Source organism: Amphiprion ocellaris, chromosome 7 (assembly GCF_022539595.1).
Source record: "Amphiprion ocellaris isolate individual 3 ecotype Okinawa chromosome 7, ASM2253959v1, whole genome shotgun sequence".
Classification (NCBI taxonomy): Eukaryota; Metazoa; Chordata; class Actinopteri; family Pomacentridae; genus Amphiprion; species Amphiprion ocellaris.
The window spans coordinates 28773168-28786528 of NC_072772.1; the positions used below are offsets into that span (position 1 = coordinate 28773168).

At 40.6% G+C, this 13361-nt stretch overlaps 1 protein-coding gene across 5 annotated transcripts in view; it reads left to right on the forward strand.

The window, feature by feature from the left end:
• nbeab (neurobeachin b) overlaps positions 1 to 13361 on the forward strand; it is a 193748-nt gene that overhangs the window by 65930 nt on the left and 114457 nt on the right. For all 5 annotated transcript variants that reach the window (XM_035944771.2, XM_055012144.1, XM_035944774.2 and 2 more), the window contains exons 14-22: positions 6665 to 6744; positions 7615 to 7677; positions 8061 to 8158; positions 8603 to 8695; positions 10617 to 10725; positions 10827 to 10908; positions 11010 to 11133; positions 11976 to 12168; positions 12322 to 13317. In XM_035944771.2, coding sequence (XP_035800664.2) covers positions 6665 to 6744; positions 7615 to 7677; positions 8061 to 8158; positions 8603 to 8695; positions 10617 to 10725; positions 10827 to 10908; positions 11010 to 11133; positions 11976 to 12168; positions 12322 to 13317 — 1838 coding nt within the window. The remainder of the gene's footprint in view (positions 1 to 6664; positions 6745 to 7614; positions 7678 to 8060; positions 8159 to 8602; positions 8696 to 10616; positions 10726 to 10826; positions 10909 to 11009; positions 11134 to 11975; positions 12169 to 12321; positions 13318 to 13361) is intronic.

The following is a 13361-nucleotide window of genomic DNA, read 5'->3' on the forward strand; positions in this document are numbered from 1 at the left end:
CTTGCCTGTCAGCTGTTAGGACTGTCGCCATCACAGGAGATGACAGTGAGGCAGACGCACCATATCAATATTGTCATCCCACTAGGGTGCTTGGTTGTGGGTGTTAGGTCTCTGAAACCTGGGCCAGTAGTATGACTGGCATCCTCAGTCTTTGAAGCAACAGCACGTTCCCAAGCAGGCTGTGCTGGAAGTGAAAGTGTCCTTGAACTGTCATTTCTTTTTTGTTATCCATTATTCTTTTCTAAAAGTGTCCGTGTCGTAGTATAGGAGTTGCTTTATGTTAGTTCTGAAAGCTCACTTTATGCTGCACCAAGGCACAATGAAATTTACTTGCTGAAGGTTAAAGCTTGTATTCTGACAACATTGATGTAATACTCGTAATATCTGAGGGCATATCTTCCAAAAATGATCTTTCTTTACCTCTGCTATTATTTCCTCCAGCACTGATGATTTTTATCACAAGTGAACTTCACATTTAATAACGGTGCAAAATGAGAACTAATTCTCATGGGCAGAGTGAGTGCTGGCTGAATATTGCAGCATTTTAGCCTGTATATTCCACATCAGGGCACTTATCCTGCAGTCTTGATGTGTTAGAGGTGAGAGCGACCCTTACTGATTTTCCTCTAATAGTGGTATTGTCCTCTAGACCGAGGTTAGCTATAATAATATTGGCTCTTAGACTTAGGTTAAGTCTGCCCATAGATCTCTCATTCTCACCTTTCCTGACTTTACCTGGTTCCTCATCCCACCTGCCTGCAGTAAGCAGCATCCCATATACTCACCGTGTACTCTCTCTGGCATCTAGGGGACATTTCTCATAACTGTATATCTATCATATCCACCACCGCTGGACACTGTGGGTTTTTTGTTGCGTTCACTGCTTCTAAATAATAGATCATGATGTTGAAATCACTTGTTTGGGAGAAACGTTTGTTTGTTGCCTCAGGTGCTACAGTATAATACTGCTTTGTATAAAACATTCCAAGTAGTCCTCTGATTTGTCTTAAGCTGTCTTTTTGGTAGGGATGGCACTGTAACTAGTGCAGGACACAGAACAGGATTTAGGATTTTATCTCTGTAAATTGGGGGTGACGAATTTCTGTTGGCTTCATCAGTGTCTTCCTGCTTGTGGGTATGCTGTGGTAGTTGAGCAAAATATGAAGTGGTTAGGATTAGAGCCATTGCCATGTCTGAGGACTGCCAGAAAACAGAAAATTGCTACCTTTGGGTAGCGATTCGCTGCCCCAAGTGAGAGGAGATCAAGAATCTCAGGGTTGCGGGAGTGCCATGAAATTTGCAAAAACCATGAGATAAAAAGGTAAATGGGTCAGCAGTAATGCAGGCGTTGCTCAGAACTCCCATGGTGAGGAGTGTGCAGGGGTTGAGGAAATAGCTCTTGATTTTCCAGTCTGTCTCAAATCGCGTCTTAGAGGAATGGGGTTTTTGCTTAGCAACTGAGAAAACTGAACGCCCAAATGAGGTGTTTGCGCTTAAGGGGAACAACACTGAAGTATAAAGGGGAACGTAGGAACAAGGTGATGAGCGCTGACATCCAGACAATCACTACTCTACAAAACTGTGACTATATAGACAGTTTTTCCAAAAGTGTGACAAAGAGACCTGATGGTATGTACTTAATACCCAAATTTTCCTAGTGTTTTTGATTGCAAAGAAGTGTGCATACATATACTGGATGATACTCAATATTTGTTACCTACCATCCACCACTGGAAAGTCTACATTATTGGAAAAGCTAACCATAACACTCAAAGAGAAGGGTACTTAGAATGCTTATTGTTGTTCACTGGTTGTAATGGGCTAAGAAAATGACTGAGTTCTGGGAAAGACATCTCAAAATGGATCACCTTCCTGTGGTACCTAATTTTCAGAATGAGTCTGGTTTCATTGATCTGCTCTTGATTTGGCAGCTCAGTTTTTCTCTCTGTCCTTCTAAACTGAGAAATGACCAAACAAAGACACATACAAAAAGGGAGAGAGCCAAGCAGATAATGAAGTGTTCAATTATAGGACACAGAGAGGACGTTCAAAACGGATCTCCTCCAGCTGCTCATTCTTTTTCTGCAAGCGCCGCCTCTTTTTTTCTCCCCTGGTCTTAATAGAGAGTGCTATCAAATTAAAGCCATGTGTCATTCGGTTATACACAGAATCAGTGCAGGCACTCATAGAAAGATGCTCATTTCTCAACTTCTCCCAGCCTGTGACATGAACCCACAAGCCAGCACATAATCTGTCTCAATCTCTATCACTCTCCTTTAGTCTCTGTCTCTGCTCTGCCTCTGTTTTACTAAATAATGAGTAATGAGATGGGCAGCACAGTTGCTTTGCCAGTCACCACGTTCAATTCAGGCGGCTTCTGTCTCATCCTCATTATAGGAGAAATCACCAGTGACAGACATAGAGGGGTACTTCAGAGGAATAATCTGATCAAGACCTGTGGGTGAATCGATTTTTGCATGCGCCTTCATTCTGATGAATTAATCGCATGTAGGACACAAATTACTGATAACAGGGAAGTCGGGTAACAGTTTGGTAAATGTATGCTCTTCTTTCAACACTGTCTAATATCACAGAGCACGTTTACACCTGAGAAATCTACTAGAGCAAATGGAGGTTAGGGTGGTGCATTAGAAAAATAGTTGAATGTGACATGGGGATCTTACCTATTCACTTTTGATGTTTATTTCCTCATGTGTGACCTGCTATATCTTATGAAACATTTGATCATTGCAGTTCAAAGTCCCCATACGCCAGCTATTCTAAATAAAGGAGAATAACAGACAAATCATGCATTAACTTGAGAAGAATTCTATAAACCAGCCTTTGCTACTGAAAATGCTTATGGGAGAGTTTTTTAGTATTTGTTTAATTTAAAGCATTCAGGGAGTAAAAATATATTTATTTTTGTTTAAAGGCTTCTTCAAGTATACAAGGATGCATGTTGTTGTGTATGCTATGACTTTATTATCATCGGTCATAAGCTGGAATAAGATTCCTGCATTAATCACATGGACATTAATCGTTTTTCAATAAACTCTTTCTCCTTGTGCCCTTGGGATGCAGGAAGTAAAGCAATCTGTGAATGAGAAACAAGAGCTGTGCCGAGCTGCTGAGCATAATTGGTTGTGAATAACTTAGATGCAGTGGCTGCGGTAATAATGTTCTTATCGTCCCTTCCATGTCAGCCTCTGTCCCTGCCCTGGGTTTTCCTCTCTCCCTCTATTAATCAGTGTCGGGATGCAGCAGCACTTGCCATCCTCCTGCAACCTCAGGGAGCCTCGTCATTGATTACATTGACTGGCTGCTGGAGAAGGATGGTCAGCTGCTGTTGTCTTTGTCATCATGACACTGTCCTCATTTCAAATGAACATGTGTCCAGCCAAGGTGGAGGTTGGAGTTTATCAGGGCTGAGAGGAAAAGAGAGACATTGAGGAAAGTGACCAATTTTTTTTCCTGAAATGCTCTTGCTCTTGTATTCACACCGTTACTGTCATTTAATACGTCTGCAAATGCATAAGATGTTGTCAGTGTGTTTATACCTGGTTGGCTGCACAGGATGAATAAGAAATGAATGTATACAAGGTTTTACTGCCAAAATGGAGCCTTTGTGCTACAGTGAGGGTGCTGCTAATCCTAGGAGGATTGGTTTGTATTGTTATAACTGGTAATGTATGCCATATCCTGCATTTTCTGATGTGCCTCACTGAATAGGTCTGTACTGTATTGATCTGCCTGTTGCTGCAACTCATTAGAGTGTTTGCTCAGTGTACATGAAAGCATTTTTTGGTTAAAAACAGTAGAGCTCAGCATACTGAGTAGGATCTGATTGTCTCACATTTAATTCTTGTGCCAACCCAGCCAGTACAGCAGGAGCAGCTCTTTGATGTGACGGTTAATCAATGTTTTCTGTCATATTCTGGCATCCTTCTTTATTTGCACAGCAAATGTACACCGGCTGACACTGCTCAGCTTGTCAAATGTTGAATGAGGTTCATAACAGGGGTGGATGGCAATGTGAGGCTAACTTCAGAGTGCCAAAGTGACCTTAAGTTGCCGAAGCATTCTGGGTAGTTTTAATGAGATGTTGGCCAGTGTGATGGGCAGGTGTGGCTAAGGTGACCTTGGGCTGGCTGCCTGGGCATTATGTTGTGGCCAAGGCTACCTGTGATACACACTGAATTTGGATGTGGCATGAATGATAAATATATTTGGGATTATTACTTCAAATGATCCCTCCTCAGCTTAAACCATAAAGTATTCAATCAGCCACAATATTGAAACCAACCGTCTAACGCCTCTGACCCTACAAGAGCTTTAAAGGTGTTTTGTGTTATCAGGCGCTAAGACATGAACAGCAGATCCTTTAACACACTCCGACCTGGAAAAAGTCAGCCAAGCACATATTTTCTTCAGGCTCGACTGCTGTAACTCCCTCGTTTCTTGCACAAACCTAAAGTCACTCTCTCACCTCCAACTAGTTCAGAATGCAGCAGCTTAGCTTCCTACTGAATCTAGCAGATGGCATCACATCACCCTAATGCTGGTTTCTCTCCATGTCTTCCTGTTCATTTCAGAACTGATTTTAAGATTTTACTGATTACTTTTAAAGCACGTCTGGGTCTGGACCAAACCCAGCTCACATTCTTGGACTCTCAGGTGGGGTATTTCTAGCTATTTCAAGGTTGAGGCTTAAATCTAAAGGTGACTTTGCATCAGGGCCCCTCGGCTTTAGAGCAACGTGCCTGAGGAGATGAAACCCGCAGAATCAAGGACTTCTTTTAAATCACCTCTTAAAATCCATTTTCATAGACCTGTTTTTTATGTGATGTGATGTTTATATTACTTTACAGTTTTGCTTTCATTATTAGTATTTATATTGACATATTACATTTTCTATTTTTGCCTCTTTTTCTTAATTTTCTTTTGACTTTACCTTAACTATACATTAATTTTGCTGTGTTTTGTTTGACCTCACTGTCGGGCTTTCTCTGGATCTTTTGCTTTGCAGAGTTAAGGCAGTTTGTAAACTATTGTTTTTCAAAATGCTGTTTAAATAAAGCTACTATTACAATTACCAATAATAGTTTTTTAAAGTGCTTCAAGGACAGGCCAAAAAAGGAGAATATTAAAAAAAGTGGGAAAATATGAGTTAAACACAATAAAAAATACAAAATGCAAAATACAGAATTTCAGTATGTGAAATATATAAATAAATCAATACAACAAGCACCAATTGATATAATTAAAACAGCACGATTTCACATTAGAAAAGGAATAAATTAAATTTTAAATAATAAATTGTAAAGCCATAAAAACAAGGAGAAATAATAATAATAATAATTATAAAATGAAGTAATTTAAATAAGTAAATCAATGAAAAAGAGAATACAACAGACTAATTAAAGACACAAATATTATTGTTATTAAATTCCTGTAGACTGTAAGATGGAGCCTCCATTGAATATGACTTGTTTTTCCGGCTCAATTGGATCGACGTGGGGAATTTGGCGGCCAAGTGAACACCTTGAACTCTTTATCGTGATCCTCAAACCACTCCTGAATAATGTTTGCAGTGTGACAGGTTGGATTTTCCTTCTAAAAGAGACCATGAAGAGTGTACGTGATCTACAACAATGTTTATGTAGAAGTTGTCTGACAGAGTACATCCACAGGAATGCCAGTACCCAAGATTTCCAGTCCAAACTTTGTCCAGAGCGTCACACCAGGTCTGCCAGCCTGCCTGCTTCCTGTAGTGCATCCTGCTTCCATTTTGTTTGGCAGCCAAATGACCCACATCAGTCCGTCGTTGTCTTTGTTACATGCCCATTGTAAGTGCTTTCGTTGTTGCACAAGGGTCAGTAAGGGCAATTTGAACAATCCATGGTGATGCATACACAGCATAGCCGACATGAAAGTTTTCAGCAGATTTTTGCTACAGTAGCTCTTCTGTTGGAGCCGACCAATACACGCCAGGTTTCGTTCCCCATGCGTACCCGTGGCCCTGTTGCCACTTAACTGGTTGTTCTTCCTTTGATCACTCTGCGTTGATATTAACCACAACACAGCAGGAGAACCCCACAAGACCTGCTGTTTTGAAAATGTTCTGATGCAGTCATTTAGTTTTCATAACGTGGTGTTTTTCAGTTGCTGAGATCATTAAGCTTGTCAGTTTTTCCTGATTCCAACACATCAAGTTCAAGAATTGATGGTTCATTTCCCATCCCACCTCTAAACAGGTGCCATTGTAATGAGATAATCAATTCTGTCCACTTCAGTTGAGAACGCTTCTACTGTTGTGGTTGATCTGCTTCAATCGTGCTAAAGTCTAGGAGGAGATTGGCTCTAGCTTTCATGCTTCCTGTTTAGGTTGATGAACCCTGTGATACAGCAAAGAAAACTGAAGATGTCTTTGAAGGTGTCCCTGTTTTGTCTGCTTTCTCTCAAAAGCTCAAAGAAAGTGAAATAGCAGGATTTTCTGAGACAAATATTTCATTATCATCAAAAAAATATTACTCAAGCATAAACTTGCCAGTGAAACATTAAACATAGAGATGGGACTGGGAAACAGACAGCTGAAAAAAGAAAGATATTTTATTTGGTTCCCGTACTACTTTTCTCATTTTCACCATCTTTCCAACTACAGATGGTCCAAGGCCAACCCAGAAAGAAATAATTTCTCTACGGGCATTCATGCTTCTCTTCCTCAAGCAACTAATCCTGAAGGTACATCCCACCTGTCGTCATGCCTCACAGCACCTCACATGGTTGCACTGAGAAAATATAGAGATCGTCCCTGTGTTGTCCTTTGAATCGTTCTAGTGGTCACCTCCTTAATAAATTCAGAAACCAGTTTAATGAATCCATTATTTAGTCAAGAGAAAATTAAAGGATAACAGTTTTGATAATTACATAATCGTTTAGATGAAAACCATTTATGGCTTCCAGATTGATAAATGAGACAAACTGCTGTTTGTTGTTGATTTGGTTAATTGTAATTGACCACATCTTGGTTTGTTTACAGTTATCAGATGATGTTCACGCTTTTAAGGCAACACTCTTGGTTGAGTTACTGATAGCTGGGTGACCAAAAGAAACTAATCATTAAAAAAACTAAAAAGATTCACTAGCCATAACAAAAACATTATAGTGCTAGAATACATATTTAAATCTTAATTAGATTTTTATGTGTTTTTCTCTCGTAGTTAAAATTGTTGTGTTGCTGCCCACATGCCAGCATGTTATAACTCTGCAGATAATTATCCTGCCACAGCCTGTAACCGGCTTCCCATGGCAAGACAGAAAAAGAGGAATTTTAACACTGGGCAGAATACAGAGTTAGAAGCAAAACTTCTTAGGCTGGCATGTGTTTCTGCAGCAACACAGACTGAACCGCCAAACAACGCAAGCGCATCAATTGCAAACTCGGTCTAAACACAACAATAAGAATTCATACACATGATGCCAAAACACTTTTGGAAGAACCGATACACTGTGAGGCTTTCTGTCATGATATTGGTAGAGACTGTTCTCCAACTGTTTGCCTTGTACATCATTTAATTTTTTATTTGCTTTCGTATTTTTGAATTCTTCCAGGACCGAGGTGTGAAGGAGGACGAGCTACAGAGCATCCTGAACTATTTGTTAACAATGCATGAGGTACATGACAGTCTGTCTCTGCTTGAAGTGAATTTACTCAGTGGGTTAGTGTTCCACTTTCCTTCTCTGAGCATCAAGGTCACTAATCATTTTCAGAATTAATATTCTTGGAGAGGTTTATTTTTGAACCCTTAAACTCGGTGAATTAATATTTTTGACTGCCAATGCACTTTCCATTGTGCACTAATCAGCTACTGCCCATTGTACTGTCAGGTGTACCAGGGGCCCAGGTGTATACAGCAGGGGGTACATTTGAAAGACACATAAATTATATCTTTGCTGCACTTACAGCAAAGAACAGAAACAGTATTTTCTATCTGCACCTGCTCCCTTTTCTATCTTTCCATCTCTCAAATTGTCTTTTTCCTCGGGTTTGTCTACAGGATGAGAATCTGCATGATGTGTTGCAGCTGGTGGTAGCCCTCATGTCCGAACATCCCGCCTCCATGATCCCTGCATTTGACCAGAGAAACGGAATACGGTAAGTCCCTCAGGGGAAGACACTATCTCTTCGCTGTTCAGGCACAAAATGAAGAGGTGATTTCACAAAATAAACCTAAGCTCCTAATTCTTGTGCTGTTGCTTGGTGCCCTATGATGCATGAATAATTTATATCTTCTGTGAGAAAAAAAAGCTATGCATAGAAAAGTAACAATATTACCATATTGATTTCATAATACAAGATGATCAAACTTACCCTATGTGATCCTATGAAATATAAATGCATGCAGTGTAACTCTGCTTGTGAGTTCTGAGGAAAAGACTGCTGTTTTCATTATGACATTCTAATGTTAATGCAAATTCATTCTGAAGGAAAGCAGTTGTCAGCTAACCAGTGTGGGGTATTTTCATCCACAGGGGTGTACTTTGTTTTGCTAAGACCGTGTACAGTTGCCAATTTTTGTTGTTTGTGCCTTTTTTCCAGGGTAATCTACAAGCTCATGGCCTCGAAGAGTGAGAGCATTCGCGTACAATCCCTTAAAGTCCTTGGATACTTTCTGAAACATTTGGGCCACAAGTAAGCAACCCTTTCCAGTAGCTGTTTTGTAGCTTCTAATTACGCACTCTTAAGTGGTTTTATAATGAATAATCCAAAGATTAATGGGTCTAATACATGCCTAATGCTGTAATCTACTCTATGTTGTTGTTTTTGGACTTTTCATGTCCATGTAATGTCCATGTTTACAACATTTCATAGGCTAGTAGGATAGAAACTGAAAACTCAGGCTCCACATTTAGAGGGAAGAATCATCTGTTCCTTCCTCACAAAAATTAACAGACAGCTCTTGACTAGATGCCAGTTTTGCAAATAGGGGTACACTTCCTGGTAGAACACCTGAATTTTTTGGCTTTCTGCCCTAAAGCGATTAATTCACAGAAGAGAAGGGTGGATGAGGCCCAAGTTACCATCCTGCAGAGTAAAATAAATAATAAACTTCTCAGTAAGATGTGAGCATTTCATCTGTATGCTGCACATTAGGGAGACAGAAAGCCTATAGGTAGAGAGCTTATGGATGAAAATGCAGGTTGCAGGCATCGATGGAGGAGATGTGGAGGCGGTGCAGAGCTCACAGTGGTGAAGCACCAGGTAGCGTTACTTGTGTTTGCTGAATGTAGAAAAAGGGGCAGGCAGATCCCCATGCTAGACCACCTCCAGCACATGTGAACAGTTCATATCCTCAAGGTTTTTACTCCTCACTTTAATAGCTTTCCTAGATTCTAGTTCACTATGAGCTCCAGTGCAGCTCATAAAGAATTAAAAAGGTTTCTTCAGTGCTTTGTTGAGGTTATCAGTTTTTGATAATTTAATTAATTTATTGTACTCATTAAGACAATGTTGTTGGATATTGGTAATTCTGTCTAGGTTGATATATCAATCTGATAAACAGATTTATTTTACAAATTAATATCTTCCGGGTGACAAAAAACAAAAATTAATAGGTAGGAGCAAAAAGATATTTGCCTGAAATGTTCATTTCTAGTTTAGCTTTAGTTTAATTTCATTTACTTCCACCATAATCATAGAAATGATGATAGCTGAGTGATTTTCCAATATTTCCTGTCTCTCTGCCTTATCTCTCTCAATAAAGGTACCACAAAGTGCCCCATTCCAACAAAAAAGACAAAAACCATAATGAATATGACATGCCAGGTTTATAGTTTTAGAGCTAAATGTGCCTCCTGCTGTATGATTACCTTATCTCTCTAATAGCTGGGTATTAAGTCTTTTCACACCGAATAGCATATATCCAATGTTCATATTTTAACCAGTGTACCTTCATTTTTATATTGTCCAAATTGTTAATCGAAAGTATAGCCAGGGAAGAAGAGAGTGACATTGTCTTTACTCTCATGAAAACATTTAGAACAACGCATGTCCTCCTCCTTCATGTCCTTGATCAAACAGACTTGTACTGTAAAGCTGATCTTGCGATGCATCATCACTCTACCCTTTTCTCCCTAATTTCCATATTTATACAGCTGACAGAAATGTTGCCCTTCTCCTAAGTGTCCAATTTGCCAATCTCTGAAAAATCCAAAAAGAAAAAAATGTCGACTTATTAGGAAAGTCCCAACTTGTGTAGAGGCAGTGGCAGCAGAGTAGAGCAGCTTTGGGTTCGCATTGTGACAACAGTCCTTACACTGCTTGCAGATGCAGTTTGTCACCGCCGAACCTATTCACCTGTGGTATGCCTCTGTTGTATCTTGGTGCCGTTCCTAGTGACAGGCTAACTTCGTTATCCTACACACCTCCAACAAAAATTCCCCAATTTATGACAGCAGGCAGTTCCTGACACTTGCCTCCAGAGCTTGGCTCCCAGTGGGTGAGAATGGGGGAAGCAAGCTGACGGCACTCACTGATCCTTTCAGTGGCTTAGGGAGCTCTAAACAAGCCACTTTACCATTATGCCTGGGTGTGTGTGCGTGTTTATCTGCAGGAGGAAGGTGGAGATCATGCACACACACAGCCTATTTACTCTGCTGGGAGAGAGGCTCATGCTACACACCAACACTGTGACTGTGACGACCTACAACACTCTTTACGAGGTAGCAAAACACTTTCCTCTTAAACGTCCTGGCATTACTGCCACATTGGTCTTTGTGTGCAGAAGGTGTGACTGACGTCTTCTCTCCACTTCCTGCACCAGATTTTGATAGAGCAGGTGTGCACACAGGTAGTTCACAAACCTCATCCTGAGCCCGACTCTACTGTCAAAATCCAGAACCCAAGTAAGCCTGTTGTGTGTCACATAGCCTTTTTTAAATCCCTTGTATATCTGTTAAAACTGACAATATGTGCATATATTTTTATTTCTATGTGGTGATATCAGTGATTCTCAAGGTGGTAGCAACTTTATTGAAGAACTCCTCCCCCAGTACAGAGCTGATGGAAGTTCGGCGACTCTTCCTTTCAGATATGATCAAACTGTTCACCAACAGTCGAGAGAACAGACGGTGAGCAGAAACTTAACCACCTTAATCATCATACTAATTATTGTATCAAAGAAAAAGGAAAAAATGCACACAGTCCCCCCTCCTTTTACTAGGTTTAATAGGCTCATATTGATGCTTAATCCTCTCTAGACATGCACATGTTCCCTAGCAGATGTTTCTGACAGTTTTTGACAGTTGCTCATTCTGGCTTTCTCTTTTTTCACTCTCACACCGAAATCTTGCCTTCTGTACCACACATATACAATTTAGTCATATAGAAATTAAATTATAGGTCTTAGCAAACCTCTGACCTGAGGCCACAACATGTTGGCAAAAGTGCTTTGTGTTGTCAAATTGTTGAACTTAAAAACAACACTTAATTACTTTTTACTTGCATCTCTTTTACTGTCTGTCAAACCCTGTTCCCAAATTAATAAATAAATTAACATATAAAGTTATTTTGGAGGCCCAACAGCATCAGTCAGAGTGACTGCTGATTGAAAGTTAAACTTTTGGTAAACTTTGCTACATTTGCATTTATTTGAATGTTGAATAATGTACGTTGTCCCTTTTTGAAGTAACAAATTGAAATTGAAGTGGTCAAATTAATCCCAAAAGTCTGTTGTGATGTGATTAACAAACTTACAAATAGCACCGGTATGTTCCAAAGAGTGACATAGAACTAATAATTGGACTAAATGGTTTTTAATCTAGTCCAATTATCAGAAGAGTCATACCACAAATAATGATTATAAAACCTGAACAAAAGCTATAGATGGAAGGATCACAGTTTACTTCAGTCACAATGTTCTGTTGAGCTTTCTGGAGGTTTTATTTGTTGATTGGTGATGTGTGTTTTGCAGGTGTCTACTTCAGTGCTCCGTCTGGCAGGACTGGATGTTTTCTCTTGGCTACATCAACCCTAAAAACTCTGAAGAACAGAAAATCACTGAGATGGTGTACAACATCTTTCGCATTCTGCTCTACCACGCCATCAAGTATGAGTGGGGAGGATGGCGAGTGTGGGTGGACACGCTCTCCATAGCCCACTCCAAGGTGAGTACTGTACAGTACAACAAAGAGGAAACACTGACCTCTGCTGTTGAGGGAGACATTTTTATATGCACTGCCTCCTCTTAACTGATTGTCACAGATGTTTGGATTATACATATGTGTCTGATATTGTCTGTTACATTGATCTTTTTATAGGTAACATATGAAGCACATAAAGAGTACTTGGCTAAGATGTATGAAGAGTACCAGCGTCAGGAAGAGGAAAACATTAAGAAAGGGAAGAAGGGTTTGGTCAGTACTATCTCTGGTCTATCTGCTCAGGCCTCTGGCATTCAGGGTGTGATCGAGATCAGAGAAATAGACGACAGCTCCCAGACACCAGAGAGTGAAACAGACTACGAGAGTGCTGACTCTCGAAACCTGCTGGCTGAAGGGAAGGTGAGTGAAGAAGGTTTCAAAGGAACAGAAGCTACAGTAGATGGAGTCAGGGTCGAAGTTCATGACCTTCTGGTGGATATCAAGGCGGAAAAGGTGGAGGCTACAGAGGTTAAGCTGGATGACATGGACTTGTCCTCTGAAACTTTGGGAGTATCTGAGAACGGAGCGCTGGTGGAGGTGGATTCTCTGTTGGATAATGTTTATTGTGCTGCAGTGAAAAACATTAACGGTAATGTCAGCAGTGTGTTGTTGCCAAAGGGCAGTATTGATGACCAGAACGCAGCCCCTCTCATTACGCTAGATGACGACAAGGACAGCATCCCTCACAGCAACAATTTCCTGTTTGGAAAGACGACAGGCAGCATTGAGGACAAGCTACTGCCTGATCTCAATCCAGCTCAGTCTCTGGTCCTTCCCAGCCCAGAGCTGCCAGTCCACAGCAGCGCCAGCAATGAACTGGGCCTTCTAGCTCACATGACGGGCAGCTCCTTACCCAGCATCCTGGAGAAGGATGAGTTTGAACTGCAGACAGTCCTGGAGGGCATAAGCTCTGCGGCTGGTACTGAGGCTGATACCTCCTCCAAAAGCCCAGAAGACACTGAGGGCAGAGCAGCAACAGAATCTGAAGGGGACCCGTTGGATGGTAAAACCGGCAATGCAGCTGATGCAACAAGCAACGTTTCAGACACCGAGAGATCAGATGATGACAAAGACAGAGAGATGAAGAAGATTCAGACAACAGCCACCACACAGGTTAGTCTAAAACTAAACAACAGACTTATGAAGGAAATGGTAGA